Source organism: Candoia aspera, chromosome 3 (genome assembly GCF_035149785.1).
Source record: "Candoia aspera isolate rCanAsp1 chromosome 3, rCanAsp1.hap2, whole genome shotgun sequence".
Taxonomy (NCBI): domain Eukaryota; kingdom Metazoa; phylum Chordata; class Lepidosauria; order Squamata; family Boidae; genus Candoia; species Candoia aspera.
In genome coordinates this window covers 100,944,460-100,971,000 of record NC_086155.1, presented here as the reverse complement: position 1 = coordinate 100,971,000, position 26,541 = coordinate 100,944,460, and the positions used below count along the sequence as shown (strand labels likewise).

Here is a 26,541-nt window from a genome sequence, read left to right as displayed (position 1 = left end):
TTTGGCATAGTAAAATAAAAGAATGTAAAACAACAACAACAACAACTGTTGTACTCTTTGTACATATTTTCTCACAGTTGGGGAATTGTTCTTGTAGAATTGCCCAAATGAGACCAAATTTCCTGAAGAGGTAATCTGACATTATATCATTTATGTGTTTCAGCAGGCTTAGTAAGCCAAAATACTATATTTTATCCTACTTCATGCTATAAAGTTATTTACTTCTCCATTTTATTTATTTTTTCTTACTTATTCATACATGCGCCTAAGCAAGGATTAAAAAATAGCAAATAAAGTAGGTAAGTTTTATAGATAATTAGTTTCATAGGATTTATGTCTATAATTTTTATGTTATCTTAAATTTACTTACTTTATTTTATTTTTTATAAATATAAATAATATAAATATTTATTTTTTTTTGCACTGATCACTGACCATAATAAAGTATGTGTGTGCATGTATCAGATTTTGCAGTTATTAGACCTCTCTGAATCTTCCCTTGAACATTGACACTTGCCTTGTTTTCCTTTCAGAAATTGGTCCTGTAACCATTACCACAGATCCTAAGAAATTTCAATATGAACTCAGAGAACTGTATGTTCAGGTGAGTGGACTACTTGTTTAACTTCACATTTGGTACACTTTTAAGTTTTGAGGGAGTAAAATTCCAGACTACCCTCCATCAGCCTGCTTGGGAAGGGTAAATGTATAAGCTTCACTGTAGTAGAAGAAAAATTCCCTGCTTCTGTCAAGCTAAACTTCAGGGAATTTTAATTCCTGTGTTCCTAGCTGAATACACACAGGAGTGTTCTGTGTGTCACAGCATTCTAAAAGATGACTTACTATATACATCTACATTCTAAAGTAATGCAGTTAATTCCCCAAACCAGCTTGCTATAACGTTCTCCATGTTATTATTTTTTTCTGGCATTGCTTAGGAAGTTACCTAATTAACAGGGTTAATTCAGAAATTGTGGCTGGGGTGGGAAGTTCCATGTGCCTCAATTTTGGGGTTGGTTCTAGAACAAAATCCCCTCCTCCATTGAGCCAGAGAGATCTGCAGAACAATGGTAAAAATAACCTCACCCAACTTGGTGCTCTCTGGATGCTGACTGAGGATGATGGCAGTTGAAGTCCAACATGTCTAGAATGTGATGCATCATGTTAGGGAAGACTGAATTAAGAGAAGGAGTTGGTTTTAAATCTCGTGTCATACAGTCCAAAGAGGATAGTAAATTCACAGTGTTGTAACCATGACTGAGATGATGAGTTCTGAATGTTCAAAGCATCCTGTTAGCAATAGGGATAAACAGAAATGTGCAAGGCATTGTGGGATGGGGAGAAGGAGAGCAAAGGACTCTTCCTTCCCACCACTGCCTACAGAATGAATCAATTAATAGATGGGCTATTTGTGTGGTGGAAGGGGAAGCTGGGCTTAGTCAGTTTTCCTCACCTCAGAGTAATGGGTAGGAAACAAGTCCTAGGCAACTATTAGTCTCTAGAGGGCCTTCATTAACTTGATGAGAGGCAAAAGGAAAACTGTTTGTTTCCCTCAACCAGTTAATCTCCGAAGTAGCCTTCCCCAGCCTTTAGAATACTCTTAGTGGTATTTTATAGCACCAGGTTAGCAAAGGGTATTCTTAACCATGTTTCACTGCTTTCTGCTGCCAAGGCTCTTCTTTGATTGTTTTAATATGAGTTGCTACAGTGTAGGGCTTCAACTTGGGGCTGCATCCAAAGGCTGAAGGTTCCACAGATAATGCCAGAGAGTTTGCTTCTTCTTTCTGCTGCTAAAGGAGTGGATTGTCCCAACTGATCCATCACTTAAAGATATCATAATAATTTTTAAAATGCAAATGTTGTCTCTGCATGTGCATACACAGGGCATTGTTTGCTAAAATAGCTGTTTGTGTGGCTATGGAAGGACATATCCTTGCATGCCCAACATATATGCACACTGAGGTGTGGGAGAGAGAACTAAAGAGAAACATGGCTTAATAAAAGAACAAGGCACATCAGGGTAACTTTACAGCAACAAGACAGATTTATGATGCACAGAAGGAGAGAAATGCATGTTTTTCATTAGTTAGGAGAGCAGAGGAATTAGCGTCATAATTTAATATCATATGAATACTGTACTGAAGTAGTGGAACATTCTTTTTTTCCAGAGGAGGTTTCTAAATAATGTTCCTTGCAGGAGTTGTGGTGATCAAATAGAACAGCCCAACTGAGTGGGGTTATTTCAGGATATGTATTATAGATTCCTGGCCAAAAAATAAAAAAAAAGACAGAAACAATATAATAATGCTATGGTAAAATTAGTTAATACAAGGAAGCTAGTTTAAAATATATTCACAGTGGGCATATTAATAATTCTAGCCTTCTCCAGTCTGGCGCCTCTGGGTTGTAGGAGTTATTTGAGAGCACTAAATAATGTTGCTTAAATGGGTATTCAAACACCTGCAAATGAAAAACCAAGCCCAGGGAACTCCTGTAACCCACACTCCAACTCTGAGTTACATCTATTTTTTACAATTGCAATCTGGTGCTTTCCTCTGTATTGGACTTCCTCTCCCATAATCAAAATTGTAGGTCAACTTTGGGAAAGCCAGGTGTAGAACCTGCTTTTAAACTATCATTATATTGATATAAGCTGTCCTGGATATTGTTGTTCTGTGACGGATTATAGATAAAGTTAATTACATAGACATAAATAATTTTTAAATAGAAGATTAAGGTGTTTTGAGTTGGGATCCTGTTCATCAAGAGACATTGCTAACTCAGTGGTCAGAGGAAGATGGAATGAAGCCATTTCTGCAACTGATCCTACTTATCCCTTCCTCTACCCACATGCTGATGGCCATTCTCACAAGCAATATGGCCAGTTTTGTGTTGCTTGCTGTGAAAAGAGGAATATTACACTGTCGATTTTTAGTTCCTTACTAGACAACCCTGTGACCTGTTGGGTCATCCTTTGAGAGAAAGGTAATACAGTCTGATGTGACCAGAATGAACATTAAATGTTTTTTTACCCCAATGCTAGATAGTCCTGTGATCATCTAAGAAGAGTATATATCATAAATAGAAAAAGTGATTGTAGTGGCAAGCAAACTTCATTAATAAGTCAATATTTACTTACCCAAACAGATAAACAGAATGACCACAGAGGGTCAAAAAAGCAATGGAGCGGGAGTGACTTCTGACTTCCTGCTGGTTTCCCCATTGACTTTGCTTGTGGGAAACTGGTGGGGAGCATCAGAAATCATGATCGTGTGACCGCGGAGACGCTCTAATGGCCACAACTTTGCAAATAAAACTGATCTGAACATCATGGAAATTTCAGCTCCACAGAAGTAATGGGTCCTAGATTTTCTACACATTCTTTAAGTTAGTGGATTTTAGGTACCTTGATTCAAAAATTGTTGTGGTATAATTTATCGTTTGGGCTAACTTGAAGGTACAGACAGATATACACAATGAGAGTTTTAGTATTATATAGTTACTTTTAATACCATACTTTACTAAAGGGAGGGAGACTTTTCCAACAGATCAAATTCAGCGTTGTAATATAGCTTAAACTACTTTCTCAAATATTCTTTCATTAAATTAAAAAAAAGAGGAATGATTTCAGTATAGCTCACTACTAGAAGAGTGCAAAGTGTTTGAAAAATGTGTTTCATGATGCCCTGGAATATAAATGAAGCAGTTTTCATTTGTATTCCAGGACATAAACCTGCCATGTCTTTTGAGTGGCTTGTACATTTGCTTAGAAAGCTATCCCTTGTTGTCTCTGCATGTGCATACATTCACAGCATCTTCACCTTCCTGGTAGTCCCAGGGACATGTTGTCCATTCACTAGTAAAAGGGTTATGAAGAACAAATGGGCTATTTCAATCACTTGCTTCTCAGCTCTTCCACAGTGCTGTAATTTTCCCAAGGTTGCTTGAGGTAAGCCAAAAATAGAATATTGTACCCATTTCTGTGCATTCTGACATCTTGATATGAAGATTCTGCATTTTTGGAATACTCCATGAGAAAGGGAAAAGTTAAACAAAATCAATTAGTATTTTCATGGTAAATTATTGTCTTACATTTCTGGAATGTACTTCTAAATTCAATTTCTTTGCTGAGGGCTGTGCTAGAAAGTTCTTGAATTTAAGGAGTCAGACCATTAAGAGAGTCAGTAGGACCGTAGGGATTACTTTGTTGGATTTATATGAAAAATAATTTTGGACCATTATTTCTAACCATGGCTTCTGAAAGCACATGATGAGAACACATGTACTGTAGGTCATTGTTTTCTTTTGCTATCCACCTACAGTAACAGAACATGGAACATTCATTTAAAAATCACAGCTAATTGTTATTGCCAAACCTAAAGTTATTTGTGGGGAGTGGTGACCCCCATATCTTCTCTTCATAACACATTTTCTGCTTGTCCTGTCTGCAGTCCCATAATGGGATTGTGTAATGGTCATCACTAAAAATACAAGCTTTGAGTCTCACTAGATCAGGATGGAGCAATAACTGACTTATAGATTAATCCCTTCCACATCTAGTAAGGTAAGTCTAGGGAGGCTGGTTGGCTAAATTCTTCTTGCCTGAACAGGAATCTCCATGAAGTTAATCAGTGAGCTTTGCAGGAAACTTTGCTTTTTCTGCATTTTCTCTGTGAACAGTGCGTCTGGGGAAGAAAAAAAGAGTTAAACGCCTTCCTCCTCCACTTGAAGTGAAATATTTCAGGATGTGGGAAGAAATCTAACTTGTAATGGTAACTTCTGAACAGAATATTTGTAGCTCAGGGTTAACTGTGGAGTCCTTGGTACTCTCTGAGCCTTGTTGTTTTCTTGCAGACGTTTCATTGCCAGACTAGGCAACATCTTTAGTTTCCACTGAAGGTGTTGCCTAGTCTGGCAATGAAACATCTGCAAGAAAACAACAGGGCTCAGAGAGCACCAAGGACTCCACAACGGTAACTTCTAATGGCCTTCTAATTGTAGTGAGTAACTAGACAGAATAGCTGTAGGGTTTTAATTCTGTATGTCTTTAAACCTTGACTGGTTTCCTTCAAGCTAGCCTTCTTCTGAGTCCTTGCCATCTTGGATGGGTCTACTTATGGTTCTTCTTTTCACATTTCCTCTTCTGAAGCCTAATCCTTTTCTTTAAACTCAATCTTTATCTGTGTTTTTCCTTACTATTATTTTAAAAAGGTACATTTCATGCTGTTACGTTATCTTATCTTATGTTGTATTATATTTTAATTAATTAATTAATTAATGTAAAGGTTGCCGGATTCCAAATGATTTGGGGTAGTTTACGCTATAAAAACAGGAACAATAAAAAAATTAAGCAATGGATCATAGACATCCAGAGAGACAGACTGAACACAAAAAGCAGTCTACAGGGGCTAAAGCAGCCACCCTACTCCAAGGCCTGGGAGAACAGCCAGATTTTAAAGGAGTTTTGGAAAATTAGGGTGAGAGCTAATTTTGGGGGTCGTAATCTGGTGACATGGCTTAGAAGGCCTCAGCATCTCCAGACTGACTGTCAGATTCAGGCTGAAGATGTCCTTGAGTTACTCAGGTAACAGAAAGTGGAAAATGCTTTCCGTCTTTTGGCCTTATGCCTATAAAGCTGGTTGAGGGGAAGAAATAAAAAACAGTGGCAGCAAATCCCAGTTGGAAGCAGTGACTGGTCCGTCAATCCAGATCGTTCTGGTTGAGTTTGGGAGACCCAGTGGCAAAGAGATCTTTTATACTTTGCTGTTGGCCTTGTTGGTTGTGACTAATTGGAACTGAAGACAGAACATCTGGTAAATATCAGATTGAATATTTTGGGTGCCAGATTTTAACCTAGAAGACTTTTTTTTTTTTGGGTCACGTACTTAACTGGTGTACTTGAAAAGGCTGCTGTTATTAATAATTTTGTTTCTAAAATGGGAATAACAGGACAAACAGAAAAAAGGCTTAACAAAAGGAGGCTTTTAAGGAATAAAATATAACATATACAACATCGAGAGTCATGATAATATGGTAATTTATCAAAGCAATGTTTTCCTATAGCAGCAGGAAAAAATAATAAGACTTATGTTAATTTTTCCCCAAGGACAGAAAGCCATTGCCAGTTCATATGAATCAAAAAGCATTTCCTTTTAAAACATTCTTCTGCCATGTTCATTCTGGCTGGTAGATTTTGGGGGGTGGGGGCAGTCGGTTTTCCATTAAAAAGTCAGAAGCTACATTCTGAAGTATCAGTGCTTCCAAACAGAGTAATGGATCAAGAAGAAATATATTAAATTTAGCTAATGAGCAGTTTTTATTGATTTCTTAGATGTATTTCCTGCTTTTCCTTCAACTAATTTTCCAGACAGCACGCAGTAATGTTGAAAGCAATTAAAATCAAACAAGCAGAAAATAGAATGCCGTAGCAACTTGCAAAACTACTGTTATGTCCACAGCCTTAGAAGTACAGGGAAAAAAAAAACTTGTGTAAAATATAATCTATACCCTACTAAAACTCTCATTGTGTTTATCTGTTCGTACTCTCAAGTTAGCTCAAATGGTGCTTTATACTGTGATAATTTTTGAAACAAGTACCTAAAATCCGCTAACTTAAAGAATGCATAAAAAATCCAGGACCCATTACTCAAGTGGAATTGAAATTTCCATGATGTTTGGACCAGTTTTGTTCACAAAGTTGTGGCTGTTGCTGTGACCCTCAGTCACGTGATTGTGATTTCCGATGCTCCCCGCCAGCTTCCCACAAGCAAAGTCAATGCGGAAACCAGCAGGAAGTCGGAAGTCGCTCCTGCTCCATTGCTTTTTTGACCGCCTGTGGTCATTCTGTTTATCTGTTTGGGTAAATAAATATTGACTTCTTATTGAAGTTCGTTTGGCACTACAGTTATTTTTCTATTTAGGATATATAGTCTTTTTAGATGATCACAGGACCATCCAGCACTGAGGTAAAGAAAATATGGTTAGCCTAAAATTTAATGTTCATTCTAGTCACATCAGACTGCACTACCTTTCTCTCAAAGGATAACCCAACAGGTCACAGGGTTGTCTAGTAAAATAGGAAGTAAGCAAGTAAGTAAATAAATAAATAAGGAACTTGATAAACATACAGTATGTTTGTATGTGCAGTATTTATGTTGAAATGTTGGATAACTAGGGAATTAACAATATATGGGTTTAAACAGAATTATGGATATTGTTTTAACAGCTCTTCCAGCTCTGATCAATAACACCAGAACAGCAGCAGCTGCTGGAGAGCTCAAGACATTTAGCTTTTTGGTTCAGCACTCCAGAAAGGCCCAAAAATTATTACTTACACACACACACACAAACACACACACACAGAACTTGCAAGGAAACATTGGAATGTGGAATGTACTCGTCCACCAAACATTAGAAAATAGATCCAGATTTGTTTCTGTAATTGTAATTTATAGACCCTCAGATAAGGAAGGTTATCTATCCTTTCCCCCCCTTTGTTAGAAACAGCGGCCTCACAAAAGTTTATTTGCTTGCTAGCCCTCCTGAAAAAGGCATTGGCTATGCTGATGGAAAGAAGAATTAAACCAAATTGGGAGGATGCCCACCTAATTTAAGGGCAATTCCCCCAGCAGCTTCTTCCCATGCTTCATCCTACATTTTTCTGGAAGGCAGATTTACTTCCAGGGAGGCTTTTCAGGATGCAGTGGGTGACAAACTTATCCATCATAAGTTTTCCTCAGTTAACTTATTTTAGGATAATGTAAAATTTGCAGATAAAAGTTTCTGCCTCAGACATACATTGTTCTAAGCTCAGGTCTGGTTGTTTGGTTTAGATTTGATGTGATGTGAGAACCTAGAAAACCTCCCTTAAATAATTCCTGCTTGAAAACATATACCCATAATGTGCAGTATGCTTAGTGAATTTGGAATTTTTGTACCTTTGCCTTTCAAACTGATTTTGATTTAGGTCTCTTTGTTCATTTCCCTGTTTGCCATAGGGAGGTGGTGACTGTCCAGAGATGAGCATTGGGGCCATCAAAATTGCTCTAGAAATTTCTCTTCCTGGTTCATTCATCTATGTATTTACTGATGCACGGTCCAAAGATTACAGACTGACTCATGAGGTCTTGCAGCTGATTCAGCAGAAGCAGTCACAGGTATGAGTCCTCTTATAATACTGCCTGTTCCAAACCACAGAAGGGTATTGCAACTGATCCTTGAAATGTGTATACCATGTGCAAAAGGTAGAGAGTGCAACAGTATTCTGTTCAGAAGTGAATCTTAGCATATGAGTGTGATTTTTTTTATTGTATGGATATTGTGTCTGTTTTATGTATTATTATATCTTTGTCGTGAGCTGTTTAAAGCCAGAATGATTGAAGTGGCATAAAGCGTCAGTCTGTCTGTCTGTCCATCCATCCATCCATCCATTCATTCAGTGGGGAGTACTGCCTAATATATCTGTCCCCAATTGATAGATCAATGGTATAGCTAATTCCAGTGAACAATAATGAGGCTCAAATAATTTTAATCTATGATTTCCTACCACATTTTATACGTTTTACAATATGTAGCCTAATTTCTATGATTCCACTGATGGAGATTAAGGAAAATATTTGCTTTCCCCATGTAAGATATTGATTACTGCTGTTCTGATGCTTGTCAAATTTATGTGGCCAAAACAGCATCACCTGTGCCAAGAGGGAAAATAGCCACAGCTTGGCAGACCCATAAGACTGGAAGAAGTTAAAATAAAAATCTGATGGGGGCAACTCCAAAACAAACCAGTGAAGACTAAGTATGCTCAACCATGGGATGTAGGAGAGGACGGAAAAGTTGATATGGCACAGAATTTATTGGAATATCTTTGGGAAAGGTACAGGTGGACCAGTACATTCCACATTCCAATGTTTCCTTGCAAGTTCTGTGTGTGTTTGTGTGTGTGTGTGTGTGTGTGTAAGTAATAATTTTTGGGCCTTTCTGAAGTGCTGAACCAAAAAGCTAAATGCTGCTGTTCTGGTGTTATTGATCAGAGCTGGAAGACCATTGGCAAGTCTGACTGTGAAACATAACCTGGAATGTGCATCTGGAGAGGAGGAAAAACACTAGAAAGTCTCTTGAAAGCAAGAGATTCTAGTTCCAAACTTTTACCTCTGTGTTAAAATGGAACCGTGGTCTGAGAATTCCAGCAACTATTTTGTTAAAAACAAAACAAAATAAAGTTTTGAATAATTAAAACTCGTAATTACATAATATTTAACATTAATATTTAAGACATATAATTAAAAATTGGGCAGTAATTTTACTGCCAATAACTTCCTTCTGAAAGTTATTAAGCTAATTGTTTTGAAATTGAAAATATTTATAGAGCTTATCTCTTTAATGGCATAGTGCATAGTTTTCTTCAGCTGATTTCTGATGATCTGATTTTCTCATTCATTTTCATATGAGGACTGTTTAAATAACCATCTTTTTTTTTTTAAACAAAACCATACAGGTTGTATTTGTTCTAACAGGAGACTGTGATGACAGAACACATGTTGGTTACAAAGTCTATGAAGAGATTGCTTCAACAAGCTCTGGTCAAGTTTTTCACTTGGATAAAAAGCAAGTTAATGAGGTATGATGGGAGCTTAGTCTTGATGATGATCTAATTGTGCTTTTAAAATGGAATATGGAATAAAGATTTTGTTTGTATTCCAGTATTTCATCCATGTGTGTGTGTGTGAGAGAGAGAAGTTGTGAAATAATTATGCTTGGAGATAGAAATAAACAGATCCAGGGTGTGTCAGGTTTATATATATTCACTTGTAAATCTGTTCCATTCTATTCCTGCATGTATATAAAAACCTGGATGGTATTTAAATACCGTCTTAAAATACACATTTTAAAATGCATATTTTAAACACATGTTTTGATATGTTTGAGAGTTCCATCAAAACATTCAAAGAAATGCAAATTAAGAGGATAATTCTCTTCTGATTTGCATATGGATTTGGGAAATGCAGGTCAAATCAGCTTGCGGTAGACTTCACCAAAACTGAAAATAAGCATCTTTTCTTAGAGAATTACTCAAAGCCATTTGAGCTGTCTTCATGATGGAACAGAAATTTGAATCCAGGTGTTTCTGGACTTTAAAAAATCCCAATTGCTATAGAATACTGTTTTTTTTTTCCTGTGATAGTAAAGCTTGCATCTGTGGCAGGTACATGGAACATGTCAGATCAACTGCACTGAACCTCATCAAAAAGTATTTAGTCTTATTTCTGTGTGGAGTGGTGGTTATGTGTAGGACTATGAGAGGGAAGACCCAGGTTCTAGTTCGGCCTCAGCCATGGAAGCTAATTGGGCGACCTTGGGGCAATGACATTCTCTCAGCCTAATTTACTTAACAGCATAGTTGTTGTGGGTAAAAATAGAAGGGAGTGCTGTGTGTGCCACCTTCAGTTCTTGAGTGAAAGGTGGGATATAAATCTAATAAATACATAAATAAATCTAACCACCAGTTCTGGAATTAACAAGCTCCATCAAACATCAGATGTTCTGATTGTGTCTTGACTTTATTTTATTCCGAATGCCAGACTCCCTGTTGGAACAGAGATCCTGTTCAAGAAGATACAGTATATCTAGACTTATTTATAAGAAGAAAACTTTTCCTTTATTATGACTTTTATTATAAAAATAACATTAAGAATAAATACATCGGGGGAAAAAATGTTCACAGAGAAATAGAATATGATGGTTTCACTAATATGTTCTTTATGGAGACTCTGTTTTCCATAATGGCATATTCTTTGTTAATAGCTGGTAAACAAAATGAGTTATATTTCCCCATCTTCTTATACTGTATCTCACTTTTCTTGTTTTCTTCATCAACAGTCAGTCTGCTTGCCCCCCCATCAACAGGGCTTATTTTTTTTAATAATGTATATTTGCTTTTATGTATAGAAAGAGAAAAAAATACAAAACAAGGCTAATAATAATAATTCTACAAAAGATTGAGAGGAAAGTGGATAAAGATAAAACCTGGCAATGGCTTACAACTAGAACATTAAAAAAAGAAACTGAAGATTTGATTTTGGCTGCTCAAGAATGAGATATTCAAACTAATACAATCAAGGCCAGAACTGAAAAATCATCAAATGATTCCAAGTGCAGATTGTGCAAAGAAGCAGAAGAAACAGTAGATCATATACTCAGCTCGTGCAAGAAGATCTCACAAATTGACTATAAGCAATGACATAACACAGTCACCAAAAAGATTCACTGGAACATTTGTAAAAATTATAATGTGCCAGTAATGAGAAATTGGTAGGAATGCATAGTTGAAAAAGTAGTTGAAAACAAGCAGGTTAAAAAATTGTGGGATTTCCGATTACAAACTGATAAAGTCTTGACACATAACACACCAGATTTAACTGTGGTTGAAAAGAAGAAAGTGTGGATAATTGATGTGGCAATACCAGGGGACAGTAGAATAGAAGACAAAGAATTGGAGGAGATCACAAAGTATCAAGGTCTGAAAATCAAACTTGAAAGATTATGGCATAAACTGGCTGTGGTGGTCCCAAAGGTTATTGGTACACTGGGTGCCATACCAAAAAGCCTTGGATAGCACCTTGAAAATCTGCAAATTGACAAACCTCCTATCTGTCAATTACAAAAGGCCACACTGCTTGGATTCACACATATACTGTGCTGATACATTACAACATCCTAGGTTCTTGGGTAGAACTCAGTGCAAATGAAGGTCAACACCAGCTGAAGAACTGGCAGCTGTGATTTCATGTTGCTGTGTATAATAATAACAATAACAATAATAATTTTAAATTTTCTATGGCCACCAATTCCAACAGACTCTGGGTGGCTTATAAAATTAAAAGAAAAATCCCCCAGTAAAAACAGTTTAAAACAAAACAACGCTGACAGCCCAGACTAAAACAATCATAACAATAACATAAAACCACCACAGAGGTCCCACATTAACCCCAGGCTTGAGACCAGGGCCAGGTCTTAAGAGCTTTCCAGAATCCCAGAAGAGTAGGTGCCAGTGATGACTTCTTGAGGAGGCATACCACCACCTCCTTCAAGTCCTGTGGGACCACCCCTTCTCTCAAAGAGGGTAATACCAGTGCATGGACCCATCCCTCGGTCACCTCCTGGGCTGCCTTAACAAACCAGAAGGGACCAGGATCTAACAGACAGGTAGCTGAACCTTGTCCACTTCCTTGGGCATCGGAGAATTGAACTCAGTTCAGATAACTTCACAAGACTGTGCCTCAGGCAACTTACTTGGACTTGCCCGGTAGAAGTCCAGAATGAACACAAAGGGCAGAAACATTCTCATTCATATAGAAAACCATTTTTAAACATTTTAGCATTAAACCTTGACTACACAAAATAATATTGGCAGTCTTTCTATTATATCAGTAGAAAGCCAACTCATAAGCAGAGACACATCATAAGACACATCAACAATCCAACATGGTAAATCTGGAATGGCATTGTCTTTCCATTATAACAGAATATTTTTTGCTTATACCACAAGCTTGCCTTATCTTATTCTGGTATGCAAATTTCATGCTATGATTATATAGGAACAGTTTTTCAAATGCTTTCAGAACATAGATTTCAGTTAGCACAACTTCTTGGCTTTGATATAGTTGACTTTTTCCAGCCTCGAAAGCATGTCACAAAAGAAAATGTTGCCATAATCCTGGGTTCATCTTGGGAGTTAATTTTATTTTCATTTATGCCAATTTCCACTTGAAGCACTAAGGCTGTCAACCATTACTCGCTGGACCCAATGTAGTCCATGACCAAGTCACTTATCCTGAGGCCCCCACTTCTAGCTTGGAAAGAAGCCAACCTATGTAAAACTAGAAATGGCACTTTTTGAAGAATAAACATTTTTGTGGTATACATTTCTTGGAATACAGTAAACTTTTTCACAATTATCCAGTGAGAAGGAATATAGATAAAGACAGGGATGGTACAGGTGGGGCAGGGATCACAGAAGCACTAGAGACAGATGACAATGAAATATTATAAAAAGCAGTAAATCTTTAATTAAAGTTTCAGAGTATGCAGAGTATACATAAATGACTATGTTCAACAGTGAAATGATATTAATCAGCCTATAGTTATTAAAATACTCTTGTGGAATCAGAAACCAGTATTCTTACTTATGCCCAAATAAATAGAGTCAAACTTCGTTACTAATTCGTATTGAATTGTTTCATGTGGAACTTTCCTTTGAAACTATAGGTAAGCAGAGTAACAACTGTTTAATAGGGAATAGGGGAAGATTGAGACTAGTGTAGTAACATATGAAACAATGAAATGGGTGAGCTGGTAATTTGGGATTTTGGATTGCTAAAGATTAAGACAACTCCAAGCGTGGCAATTCTGTTGTGTCTGCACATTAGGAGTGATTGAGCAATCCAATTATGTCCAATCTCAAAATAAAGGAGAAATGCAGAGCTTCATCAGAATGTAACAAGATCAGGACAGAGATTCAGAAGCTAGCCTTCCCCATGGATGCACGCAGAAGGGTCTTGTAGATACTTTTAGGCTAACAGTTAATACATTCTTGTGGTATACAAGTGTTTCTTTAAAGCACGGCATAATATTCCAGGAGTATAATTTGGGAATGAATGAGCTCTACAGATTTGCTTATCTCTGAATAATTGCGTTTGCAACTAAGCAGAATTTCACCACAGATTTGGATTTCCTATATTCAAATCTTTACTAAAGCATTGGGAAGGTGTGTTAAAAAAGGACAATAACCTTTCAAGGACTTTCAGGTTCCACATTCTTGTTATAGACAATAGCCATTTTGTAAGCACTCATGATTGAATTTGCAGAATCAAAAAGGCACATGTTGTTAATTTGGATAATTTGAATCATTTGCCATAACTGTAAACATTCTCTTGGATTCTGCTGTGTATACAATATTCCATCAGCTGTCTGCGGTATTCTTCAGAAAAACAATGTAAATATGTTTTTTCTCAAAGTGCGTAGAATTTTAGTCTGTGTAGTCAGAGTTTTGACAGTGTTATTGTTCCATGCATGAATTCTAGGACATGTTGATCAGGACATTTTGCATAGCCGTTGGCTTTCCTGGTTATAGAGCAGTATGTATTATCACTGGAAGTATAATATCTGTTACAACAAGTTTTTGTTTAATAAATTGAAACCAGGAATTTATATAGCTTGCCCTTGAACAGGAAGCATATCCATATGCGGAAGTGGGGAATTGTGTATTATATATTAATATATTATCTGGAAGCTGCCTGATTGGGCCTGTTTGGTGTCTTCTGTCCCCTAGAGCATGTCATCTATGTAGGAGATGACAAGTTGCCCTGGTCATCTCCCACATAGACTACTGTAATGTGCTCTAGATGGGGCTACCATTGAAGAGTATCCGGAAGCTACAGCTGGTCCAGAATGCAGTTGCACGGGCAAGCTTTGGCTTCCCAAGATCGGTGCATGTAACACCCTTGCTGCACGAGCTGCATTGGGTACCAGTTTGCTTCCAGGTCCAATTCAAGGTGTTGGTTATCACCTTTAAAGCCCTACATGGCATGTGTCCTAACAACCAGGAAACACACTGAGACGAGGAACTGGTCTCTAATATTTATTACTAGTACTTAACAGGAATCCTAACAAACTGAAGAAGCGTGGGAAAAACCCAGACATATAACCCCCAAGGGTTAAGGCGGTCCTGATCTGTGTCTCTTTGAATGGCTGAACAATTCCTCAGTGCTACGCATGCGCTTGACAGTCTGGATGGGAGCCCCCTGCTCGCCATCCTTACTCATGACAGCATGGGTCCAGGTTACCTGAGGGATCATCTCATCTTCATCACATCAACGCATCCCACCTGATCATGCAGAGAGGGCATGTTACGGACCCTGTCAGCTAAAGAACTCCTGTTGGTGGGGTCCAGGAAGCAGGCCTTCTTTGCAGTGGCACCCACCCTTTGAAACATTCTGCCACTGGAGATCAGGCTAGCCCCATCCCTTTTGACCTTCTGGAAGTCCCTGAAGACTAGGCTGTGCCGCTGTGCCTGGGGTGGGGAGGGGGATAGTCATTCGTGGGGATGGCTGGCACCTTAGAGTGCTCCCCTTGTATTTACAATCATTTGTAGCCATCTGTTTTTTTTCTTTTCATTTTTATATTGCGTTATATGTTTTATTATGAACAATTTAATTATTTTTAATTTTTAACTAATTTATTGTAAACTGCTCAGAGTCCCTCTGTGGGGGAAGATGGGTGGTAGTATAAATTTGAGAAATAAATAAATAAAAGAAATCGTAATGTCTAACAATAAGTATAGATCAGGAACTGTAGCTTATTTCTCACCTCACAAGCAAGAGTTGTGGCATCCATTACCATTGTTAAGAACTGAAATTGGGGAGGCAGGAATTTCTTAGTTTTCAATGTATAGCTAAAATACAAAATAGAAAATATAGAAAAGTTAGAAAATAAAACTAAAGAAAAAAGAACAAACTATAAAAGTGCAAATAGGCAGAAAGCAGAAACAGAAAGTGACTTCTGACTTTCTCTGATACAAATATAGATAAATTTACAAATATGATCTCTTACCATTAGTTAAACCATAGTAACATTATTTCTATCAAAACAAACCATTTAATCACTATAACCCAAAATCAAAACTTCATTTTTTCCAGCACAAGCAAGTAATCTAAAAGTGGTTGCCAATTAGAGATAAATCCAGAAACAGAATGTTCTCTTATTAACGCTGTTAATTTGGCCATTTGAGCCACATCCATTAATTTAATAATCCAGTCTTCCACTGTAGGTATTTGTGAATCTTTCCATCATTGTGCACATAAAGTCATGCAGCTGAAATCATATATAAAAGCAAAGTTCCATATTGTTTCTCTAGCTCCTTCTCCCAGGCAGGAATTTCTGATACTTGTCCCAAAGGAAGCCATTTTGTACAGGGACAGATGGCAGAAATCTCCAAGGCCAGGTAAGGAGGAGCTGTGTGGCAATTGCCTCAAAGGTGGGAGAAAGAGACCCATGATTCAAATCTTGGATTAACATATGTAAATGGTAGGCTTCCTGGGTTTTGTTATCATAGAATGTCTTATATACAGTATATGGTTTCCTAGCTCTCTGAAATAAATATACTTACCTTCATGAATCTGCTTTGGGAATGTAGAGGCTTTGGGTATGTGGAGTCGATCTCCTGTAACTGGTACAAAACCTTGTGGAGCTGAGGTTAGGAGGTGATGTCAGTGGCTGTGGTACTGTGGAATAGTCTCTCCTTGGAAATTAGAGTGGCTGTATTGCTGGTTGGTTTCTGGAAGCAAGTTAAGATGAAGCTTTTCTGGAGGGCTTTTAATGAGGATGAGGATGCTTTCTGGCTGATGCTCTGATTTAAGGTATGCTTTAATTTCCACTTACCATGGACAATTTTAATTTTAATCTTTAATGTAATTGAATTTAATGTTTTGGTGTATTATAGATATTTTATTGTATGTCTATTGTTACTCACTAGAAATAATTTTTGAAACAGAATGGTATAAATAAATATTTGATGATGGGGTCCTACTGAAGCATTCATGATTTTGCATCTGCATGGAACAATTTCATGTACATGGAAATAGGTTGATAGATTCTGCTAACGCAGTTTCCTATTTGTCAATATAAATGTATTGGAGTGTAATATATTCATTTTTTAGTTTTTAATTATATTTTCTACTTGAAAATTCTAATTAAATATAATTAATAAAAGCTATCTCATTTAAAAATATTATAAAGGGGAATTTTCTATTTTCTGTTTCTAGCTGATGCTGGAGCCAGGAGCCATCTGATCTCTTGAATTAGTGGAAAAAATGTACTTGGAAACTTTATCCTTTGTATACAAGGATAGTTTATATTGGACTTCTGTCTAAACAGATGTGGTAGGTCAGAGACTGGCAGCCATTCATAAGGATAGGCATAGGCATTCTTGCAAAAGAATTTTAAAAATCTCCTGAAATCTCATGATATCATTGAATCTTATGAGATTTTGGAGATTTCACTCACAACAACACAATCTCAAACAATCATATAGGGCAACACCAGAATCTCAGACAAGAATGTTAAAATCTTGCATGACTGAATGAGTGGAGGTTCTGTGGACACCCTTTGGGTATCACAGATGAACTGCTGCCTGCAGATACATTAACACAGAGAAGATGAAATAATGGTATCCTTCAATGTTACTGTGCTACTTATATCCATAGAACCCAACCTTGTGAAAAAAGCCATCCACAAACTATTATACAAGAACAAGACATGGGAGCATCTAAAATATCAATTCCCAATCTCATCGATCTATTGAATCTGAGCCTCACCTACTTTTAATTTAAAAACTCTGTAGACCAACAGATCATAGGAAAATCTATGAGATTGCCCATCTCATGGTACATAGCAGAAGCAGTAATTCAACATGTGGAAAGCATTGCCATTCCAAAAATCAAACACAAAATATGGGTCATAGTGACATACAGATTTGTCTTTCTAAAAGGGAATCAAATTGAAAGCACATTTCAAGTGCTCAGTTCTACATACCCAGGGATTAGCTTTGCCATAGAGATTGAAAAAGAAAATTAACTCCCATTCCTCAACATCCTCATCAGCAAACAGAACAATGGCTTATTGCAAACCCAGGTTTATAGAAGAAAAACACACACTGTACAAATTTTAAATTTCTGCAGCAACCACCCCACAACTCACACAGTCAGTTACATAACAATCCCATCAACAGAGCAAAGAAACACTGCAGCTCACCAACATTCAGAAAAGCAGAACGTAACTAACTGAAGATGTTGCCTAGTCTGGCAATGAAATGTCTGCAAGAAAACAAGGCTCAGAGAGCATCAAGGACTCCACAGTTCAACCCTGAGCTACAATTATTCGCTTTGATTAGTACCACATATGGGCGTCAAATGCTCCAGAAAGCATGTAAATGGGAGAAATCTGCAGGTAGGCAAACTTCTAACTCAGTCAATCAACCAAGCAGCAAACAACAGCCCAAAGAACTCCCAAGGAGAGAACAACACCCCTACCAACACAAGCAGGGCAAGCCACGGTATATAAACTGAGAGCAAGGCCCACTCCCTCTTTGCACTGAAGACGTTGCCTAGTCTGGCAATGAAATGTCCGCAAGAAAACAAGGCTCAGAGAGCACCAAGGACTCCACAGTTCAACCCTGAGCTACAAATATTCGCTTTGATTAACTAACTTCATAATACAGCCAGGAAAAACAACTACCCCCCACCCATTTCATTAAAATACACACTAGGAAACAAAACAAAGAACAGAAAGATACCTCAAGCACTACAATAATGCTCCCATATATAAAAAATGCACCAGAACATATGAGTAAGCTATTTCAAGCTCTAGGCATTACAGTAGCCCACAAACCCACAAAGACACTGCAAACAATTCTGTGCAAACCAAAAGCCTACCCACCCTACCAGGACATAACCAACATCATATACAAAGTTAATTTCCTGGACTGCAACCTATACTGCATAGGACAAACAAGACTCAACTGCATCAAAGAATGAACAAACACAAAACTGCAATAAAAAACCAAGATTATAAATATCTAACAGCCACCAAACATTTGACTAGGAGAATACTGAATCATAGGTGATGCAAACAGCAGAAAAGCCAGAGAATTCCTAGAAGCCTGGCCCTTAAATAAATGTACCATTAAGAGATCCGTTGAGTCATGCACCTAATCCAAAACACCCACAAAGAGGAACAATAAAGATGGAGACAACAGCACACTGAAGAACCATTTGATCAACACTTCACAGGAAACCTCCAATTGTCAACCAACCCAAATCACATGCAGAGCAGAAATACACAAGGCAACCCTCCCTTCTGAGCCATTGCACTGAGGAAGCCTTGCAGAAACATGGGGTGATGTCCCCCCGTGTGGGGGAGATGGGCAGTGATAAAGTATGATAAACAAAATAAATAAAGTGTCCACAGAAAACCTGGAAAGTACCTCAGTTTTAATTCCCTGAAGCCTGGAGTACCCGGCCACAACTTTGTACAATAAACCTCGGTTACCTCTATTCCAAGGAATTCATTAAGTTGCATGTTGCTGATTCCTGTAACAGGCTAATAATCTCAATTGTTAATCTCAAATCTGGGTCATTTTAGATTAGTCAAGAACAGATGGGGGTTCTGTTAAGGCTCTACAATTAATCTTTCTCAGCTGAGATTGAAATATAAGTAGCTGATTCTGTTGAACACTGCCTTTCTTCCAGATCAAACAAAGATCAAATACTCCTATGCAGAACTCCACACTGTGAAAGATTACAGCTTAGTCCATTACTCATAGCTGGTCATGTAAGATGCTCCTAGGAGGAACATTCCTTGACCTGATGGCCTGTAGATATGTTAGAATTCTGAAACTGAAGTTCACACCTTAATTCTTTTACATATTGATGACCCAAGTCTTCTAGGAATGCTTACCTATGTTTATCCAGGTTTTTTTATTTTCTTTGAGTGACAGCATTGGAAGCATATGGTGTTTTATAACTTTTGAATGTATTCAAAAATATATAAATTAAGGATAATAAAAGATTCACCATTGTTTTTAGTGGATCCTTCAATCTTAAGAATGCTTCTAGAGGTCCCAGCTCAGCTCTGTCTCTGTTTGGCTTCTAAAGCTATAGCTTTTATGCTACACTGCAGATGGGAAACTTCAGCCTGTGGACTGAATATGTGAATGTGTAAATAGAAAATTATGCGATGGCAACTTTGGATGTGGTCAGAAGTAGCTTCAACACACCTGCTTACAGCCAATTTGGACTTCAGGGCAAAATAAGTTCTCCACCTTTGCTCTACACAGACCAAATGAGTGAGCACATTCCTTAGAGCGGGAAGACAAGCCCTTTCCACAAAAGTCCCCTTACCCGCAAAAAGAGTATAGTTTGAGAAATCAGTCTCCAAGGAACAGTGTTGTGTCACTTTGCTGGAACCATATGTAAATTGCAAGAAGTCTTAGCTCTGGTTTTAGCACTGTTTTATCACCAGGAACCACAGTTTTTTAAGGGACCTTTCAGATATATCCAGACCAATTCCCTAAACCCATCACATACTCCCCCTCCACCTCATTTTGACAATTTGGAACATATATTAGCTTCTGACTTTTTTTGGGATAGCCTACCCTCAAATGCATTAGGGTTTAAGGCTGTACTTGATTTTGTTGATTTTGGATTTGCAATGGTGCTAGATTTTGAGAGACTGTTTAATCTGGCAAAGCTCAGGCACTGTGAAAATAAATAGCAGAGGAACTGGACCTCAGGGATATTGTGCATAGTGTAACTCAGTGGCAGAGAGCATGCCTCGATACAAAAGGTATCAACTCAACTCTTGGATCCCCAATTAAAAAAAAACAAAACTCAGTTTGCAAAATGGCAGGTGACCTTTGCTTAAGCTATATGTGACAGTTATCCAAGAATGGAATATCCTGTTGAGTGTGTGTGTGACTATATAGGTTGCTAGTTATTTATTTAAATCTTCATATCTTGGTGTTCCCCATCTGAGCCTGGGACTTTGGAGAGTAATGTCAGTCAAAGGCAGTAAGCGGTGAGATAGGTTATTTTTTGATTCAGTACAAAGCAGTGCATTTCTTCATTTGCTCAAAAGGATTCTTGAGTCTGGTTTAGTCTTTTAAAAATGTAGCATATTTTGGTTATACTGTAGATAAATATTCACAACCATACTGATACAATAATCTCAGATGACAGGCTTTGTCTTATTTTGTTGCTGAGAGATATGAGTATTTGTATGGGAGGGAAGGAGTGTAAGGGAGAGGAATCATATCAAAATATGGTGTTTAATCTCTAAATTTGCTAAAAAGTGGATAAAATACAATTAAATATGCCAGAAATAGGAGATTGAGATTCTGGGTGCATTTGTGTGGAAGTCAGCCTTATTGAACTCAGCAGGATATATGCCATACATTTGAATGTTAGGTGTACTCCACCCAAGCACTTGTAAATGATCTTAGTTTCAAGGAGAGAGTTGAAAAGATCCTTATCTGCCCTGCTGAAATCACTGATACTTAAAAACGATGAACTTTGCCTGAAATAGATGTCAGTTTATGATAATGTTTTTCCTGTCTTCTATGGATTGTTCTGTCACACTGGGAAATTGTGAAACTTATAGTCTCTTATCTGCAGTGTTAGATTTGGATTAAATGAATACTAACTTGAAAATGGTCCACTTTTGTTAGGACTGAATTGAAAGACCCTTTCTTCCACCCTCTAGCATTGTGGTATTTGAGGCAGGGATGCAGATTGGTGGACAAATACTTACAAGTTCAGCAGTAGCAGCAAATCTTCACCTGGCTGTAGACAACATTACTTTGTGGAGGACTCAAGTGTGAGGGAAAAAAATCACCCTCTCTCTGCTGGCTTCCTGATAGACACCATCAGCAGCATCCATCAGGAAGCAGGAAGACTCAATGCAGCCCTTTGCCTTCCCAGGTTAGAGTCCTGTGGGGAAGAAATGGAATTTACTAGCAATAGGAAACATGGTAGCTGCAGTTATGTGAATCATACAGAAGATACTGTAGTAACAATGGAAGACCAACAGAAATCAAACAATATCACCGTGAATGACAAATTGGTCATGTCTGCTTCCACTGTGACCCAGTGAGATGATTCATTTGGTTTTGGTTTGGTTTCTTCCTGCTGGAGAAACAGAAGGAGGCAAACAAGGAAGAAGAAAGATGGAGAAGGTAGGAGGAGAAAGTGGGAGAGTGAAGGAAGCAGTAGAAGGGTAGAAACAAAAAGAACTCAGAGCAAAAAATTGAGAGAGGGAAGGCAGGAAAGTTGAGGAGGGAAATAGACTAAGCAGAACAGAAGTTGGGAAATGAGGAGCAAAGGGGAGGAGGAAAAAGATGAAAATGGTGAAAATGTCTTCCCCACCACAGAGAAAGATCAGCTTTCCCCAATTCTTCCTAATGTTTATTCCCATTGGCCAAATCTGGGAGAAGGGCTGATAGGACTTGGCGGCTGTCATTGGGTTTGTCAGTGTCGCATGTCAGGCGTATCAAATATATTCTGAAATCTTTCCGTCAACCACAGGAATATGGGGCACCGTTTAAGTATATTTTCAACAATTCTAGAGAAACTGGAAAGTATGAGAGAGGAGGGGCCAAGAAGGAATGGCCCCTAGCTCTACTGGGCCCACATGTATCCTGTCATTTTCTCCTACTTTCTTGTGTCCTCAATTAAAATGAACTACCTTAAAGATCTTGTAGCATTAGCCAGAATCTGAATTAAACCGTTGCATTTAATGTAAATGACATCTCTTCATCCCTTCAATCTCATCTCTTCACTGAGATAGACCTGAGGGTTATATGAAGTGTTAGCACATCTGACAGGTGCCCACAAGAAGGACATCAAGATTTTCTTTTATTATTACACAGCGACTCATATGCAGAACTTAAGAGGTGTTATAAAGCCATTATGACTAGCAACCCATTGATTTCTCTAATCTTTTTTAAAAACCTTCTAAGTCAGAGGCCATCAACATATTTTATGGCAGAAGTAGTGGATTGTATGAAACTTGTTTCTTTTCTCTTTCTTGAACATATTGCATTTTTTTTCTATCATGGGAGAAAAAACTTCTGAAAGAGTTAACTATAGATTTTTCTTGGTTGGCTTAATATTTGTTGAAAACTGTTGTGACCCAAAATAAATGACAGGGAATTGAGCTTATACACATGTTCTCCAGGTTTCAGCAACATTCCAAGTGATGACTTGACAGATTTTTTTTTAAAATCTCTGGAGAAAAGTTGTGAATTATGCCTCCACTACTCTAGGATTCAACAAGCTGTAGTCTGGCACTCATACAAAATTCAAAATAGATCTCTATCCCACAGGAAAAACCTCAGCTTCAATCTTGCCCTGCAGTGCAAAAGACATAAACCAAAGTACAAATAAGGAGGTGTAATGTAATTCTCCACAACTGCTGCTTTAGAGTCCAACTAGTGTGTAATCGTCAAAAAGCAGTAATGCTGAATTATTCAGGTGGCTTGATTTTGGAAGTGTTCTTGAAGATGCTATTGCTGAATGCCTGGATCTGTTCGAAACTGGGATCTGTTCTGAACTGAGATGCAAAAACAGCAGTGGTAGGTCTTATGGTTTGTTTTGGCAGTACCACTTTTGTACCATATATAATACTGACAGCACTGGCAGTAGCCAATCTTTTTTTGGCAACTGAGCTTTTGGGCAATGAAAAAAAATATTAGACACCTTAATGAGCAATAATTTTCTAGCTGAAGGACAAAAGTAGCAGATGCTAAAGGAATATATTTTTCTTAAAATATTTGGGTTATGCAAATGTTTAATCCTTTCAAGTTCTTTTCTCTAGCATTGTGGTTGCTTTTCCGAGATTAGTGACATGGATTATCTTACTCAGTAAAGAGTTGGGATGGCATCCTGTATACTTTTTAGATCAGCAGCATTTTTGATTCCAAATCTGTACAATGTACATTTCATTCAAGTTGGAAATGTTTCCAAGTTGTTTTTACATTTTTCAGATCTATGCTGATTTTCACAGTGAAATAATTGTAGGCATCCCTATATTTTTAGAACTCTAAAACCTCCAAACTGGCTAATGTCTGAATAGTCTTTGAGCCTGCTCATTGCCATGGACTTCTCAGATCCTGGAAACATGAATGGCAGCTTGCCAAATATTACAGGCCTGGAAAACCTGCACATTCCTTCCATATCAGGGGAACAAGTAGCCAGCTCCCCATTGCTTCAAGGAGTGGTCAATAAGAGGATCAAAGTATCCCTCCATTAACAAACTTACTGATTACTGGGATGTTGAAGTACAATATCCAGTTTCCAATATTCTATAGCCTGACCCCCTTTTTTCCCTTTCAGTACATCTGAATAATATGAATTTAGCCTTTCTGATTATGAGTCGCTGCTAAGGGCTTGAAACCCACAGAGCACTGGGTCTTATAAAAGCAAAAATCCCTTCACCCTCATCTTTATTAAAATAAGATGAAATAAACTAATTTGCTAGCACTCTTCTTCCTTCTTCCTTGGTCCTTGTATTTGTTTAAATGGCATCATGTACATTTTTCTAGCAATTTGAAAGGGGGATGGGGAAGAAACTTCCAAGAGGCTGCTACGGGCTAATGAGATTAGGTAAGACTATGTACTGTAAATATGTCTTTTCAAAGCCATTATCTCAGCTGTGTGCAAATGGTATGGCAGCAATCTGACAATTTAAACATTTTCAAGAGCTATGGAAGCAGTAATCTTGCATGCAAAAGCCTTTCTGAATGGCTGTGACTATGATGGCCACCCAGAGTCATTATGGAGGAGGGTAGTCATTCAAATTTAATAGCTAGAGCTGGAGTTGGACTTGGAGAAATCTAGGGGAGAGAGTGATCTGCAAGCCATGAATAGGGTTGATCTCCTGGTGGAATGCCATGAAAAGAACCTGGAATCTTGGAGGGGGGCAGCTGGGCTGTTTGATTTTCTTAAGAAGAAAGCTCTGTGCATATCTTGAGAACATGTAACTGCTCTGGTTTATTCTGAAGTGGGATAAGGGTTGAAGAATGTTTGTTTGGTTTGCTTTAAGGCTTTGACTAATGTTATTTGCCTTTAAAGATTTGGATTTACTGTTTTGAATTGGCTTTGTTTTTTGTGCTTATTAAGATTGGAATTATTAAAATTGTTATACCATTAAGTATAATAGCAGACAACGTATGTGCCTTTCAATTTGATTTTTATTGTAGTAGACAGAAATGTATAGAATAGTTGTAGGAAGGGAATAATTATATATGATTTATCTTTTGGAGGGGAGAAAGATGTTCAGGAGGTTTATACATTTTTTCCCCTTTTCTTTTAATATAAGAGGGAGGAGTAACTGTACTTAGTGATTTTTATTATGTGTTAAAGTGGAATGATTTATAGAAATAATGTGGTGTTTTGGTTTAATATAGAGTAAGAGTAAGAGATTGATTATGGAAATTTTGTATATCCTTGCTTTTAAAAGTCGGAAGCCACATCTTCCTGTAAATTAAAAAAAAACTTCTCTTGTGTTTCTGCACTTTTTTCTTTTTTTTTCTTTTTTTCTTTTTATTGTAGTTTTTATTCTTTCTTTGAAACTTAATAACATTTACTATAAAAATTTTAATAGATAAATAAATGTTACTAAACTGGGTAGGAGGGGATGAAACAAGATTAGTTCTAAATAATGCATGTATAAACATCAAGTTATTGGAAGCTCCATGAGCTTGATTTAAAACCTCTATAGATAGAGAAAAATGGATTGTAGACACTATTTGTCGCGTGGAAATGAAATAGTTAAACTGAGTTGAGGGCCTGCAAGATAAGAAGTATGGCAAAATTTCCTTCATTGGAAAACTAACCATGGTCTTTGGAAGAGCAGCAGAGGCTGCCAGGGTAATATAATACATTTCAAAGGTAAAAGTGGCTTTTCTTTATTAAGAAAAAGGATGTTGGAAAGAAACATGCACATCTGAATCAAGGTGGGTCAGCTTCTGTATCATGAAATGTGCTAGTCAATGGAACATCCCCTGACTAATTTAAAAGAATATCTGGAAAGGCTCTTGTGTATAAAATAATGATTTTAAGTTGACATAGGAGTACATTTCATGCTGCTGCTCAAAACTGCATAAAGATTTTCTTCATAAATATTAGAATACAAGGATATTATTTGTTAAAACAGATAGCTTTTTCTGTTTGTCATGCTCCTCTGCTTCTCTAGCATTTTGCCTATATTTGTTTCCAAGTGGCCAGTGGAGCATAGAGCTCAGAAGGACAGACTTTAAACCTGGTTTCAAATCCTATCTCAGCCAAGTAATTGCTGGACATTTTTGAACAAATTGCTGCCTGTAATAATGAAGCTGATATTTAATTTGGAGGCTTTAATTTAAGAAGTGCATTAGATAGTTAATACTTCTTTGCAAAACACATACTCTTGCACCAATAAAAAAAGAAACAAACCAAAGTTTCAGTGATAAGTCAAAAAGAGATAATGCTTTTTGTTTCTTGGCTTGAAGATCCCAGGTATAACTGTCAGAGCTGGAACAATTTCAGGGAAGTTTTTATAACTTAAATTTGTGCTAAGAAAAGGAAGACTTCTTTAGATAAGTCACATTTGATATGTTTGGACTTGATTGAAATCTTGATTCCTGAGATCTGAGAAAGTATTGTGAAGGATCAGGTATGTAATTTTTGCTTGTATGTGGCCACTCATCACTTGTCACTTTGAGTCATCCAGTAATATGGTTTTTGTATACAATGGGCTTCACCAGATGTTTACTTCATAAGGTTAGCAGATTTCTGTGCATCAGTGAATTGAGCTGAGCGCTGGGATGGGTGGGTGGAGAGCTAATATGTTCACTGGGTTGTGTCCCACTGAACTGCTCTTCACCTAAGCAATCCATCTCACTTCTGATTAAAACAATGCCCTCTCCCTATATTTTGTTATTCATGAAGA

At 37.5% G+C, this 26,541-nt stretch overlaps 1 protein-coding gene across 1 annotated transcript in view; it reads left to right on the top strand.

Moving 5' to 3' along the window:
- Positions 1-26,541, top strand: part of HMCN1 (hemicentin 1) — a 269,695-nt gene that overhangs the window by 37,979 nt on the left and 205,175 nt on the right. Inside the window, exons 2-4 of the mRNA XM_063298423.1 lie at positions 534-604; positions 7,998-8,156; positions 9,497-9,619. Coding sequence (XP_063154493.1) covers positions 534-604; positions 7,998-8,156; positions 9,497-9,619 — 353 coding nt within the window. The remainder of the gene's footprint in view (positions 1-533; positions 605-7,997; positions 8,157-9,496; positions 9,620-26,541) is intronic.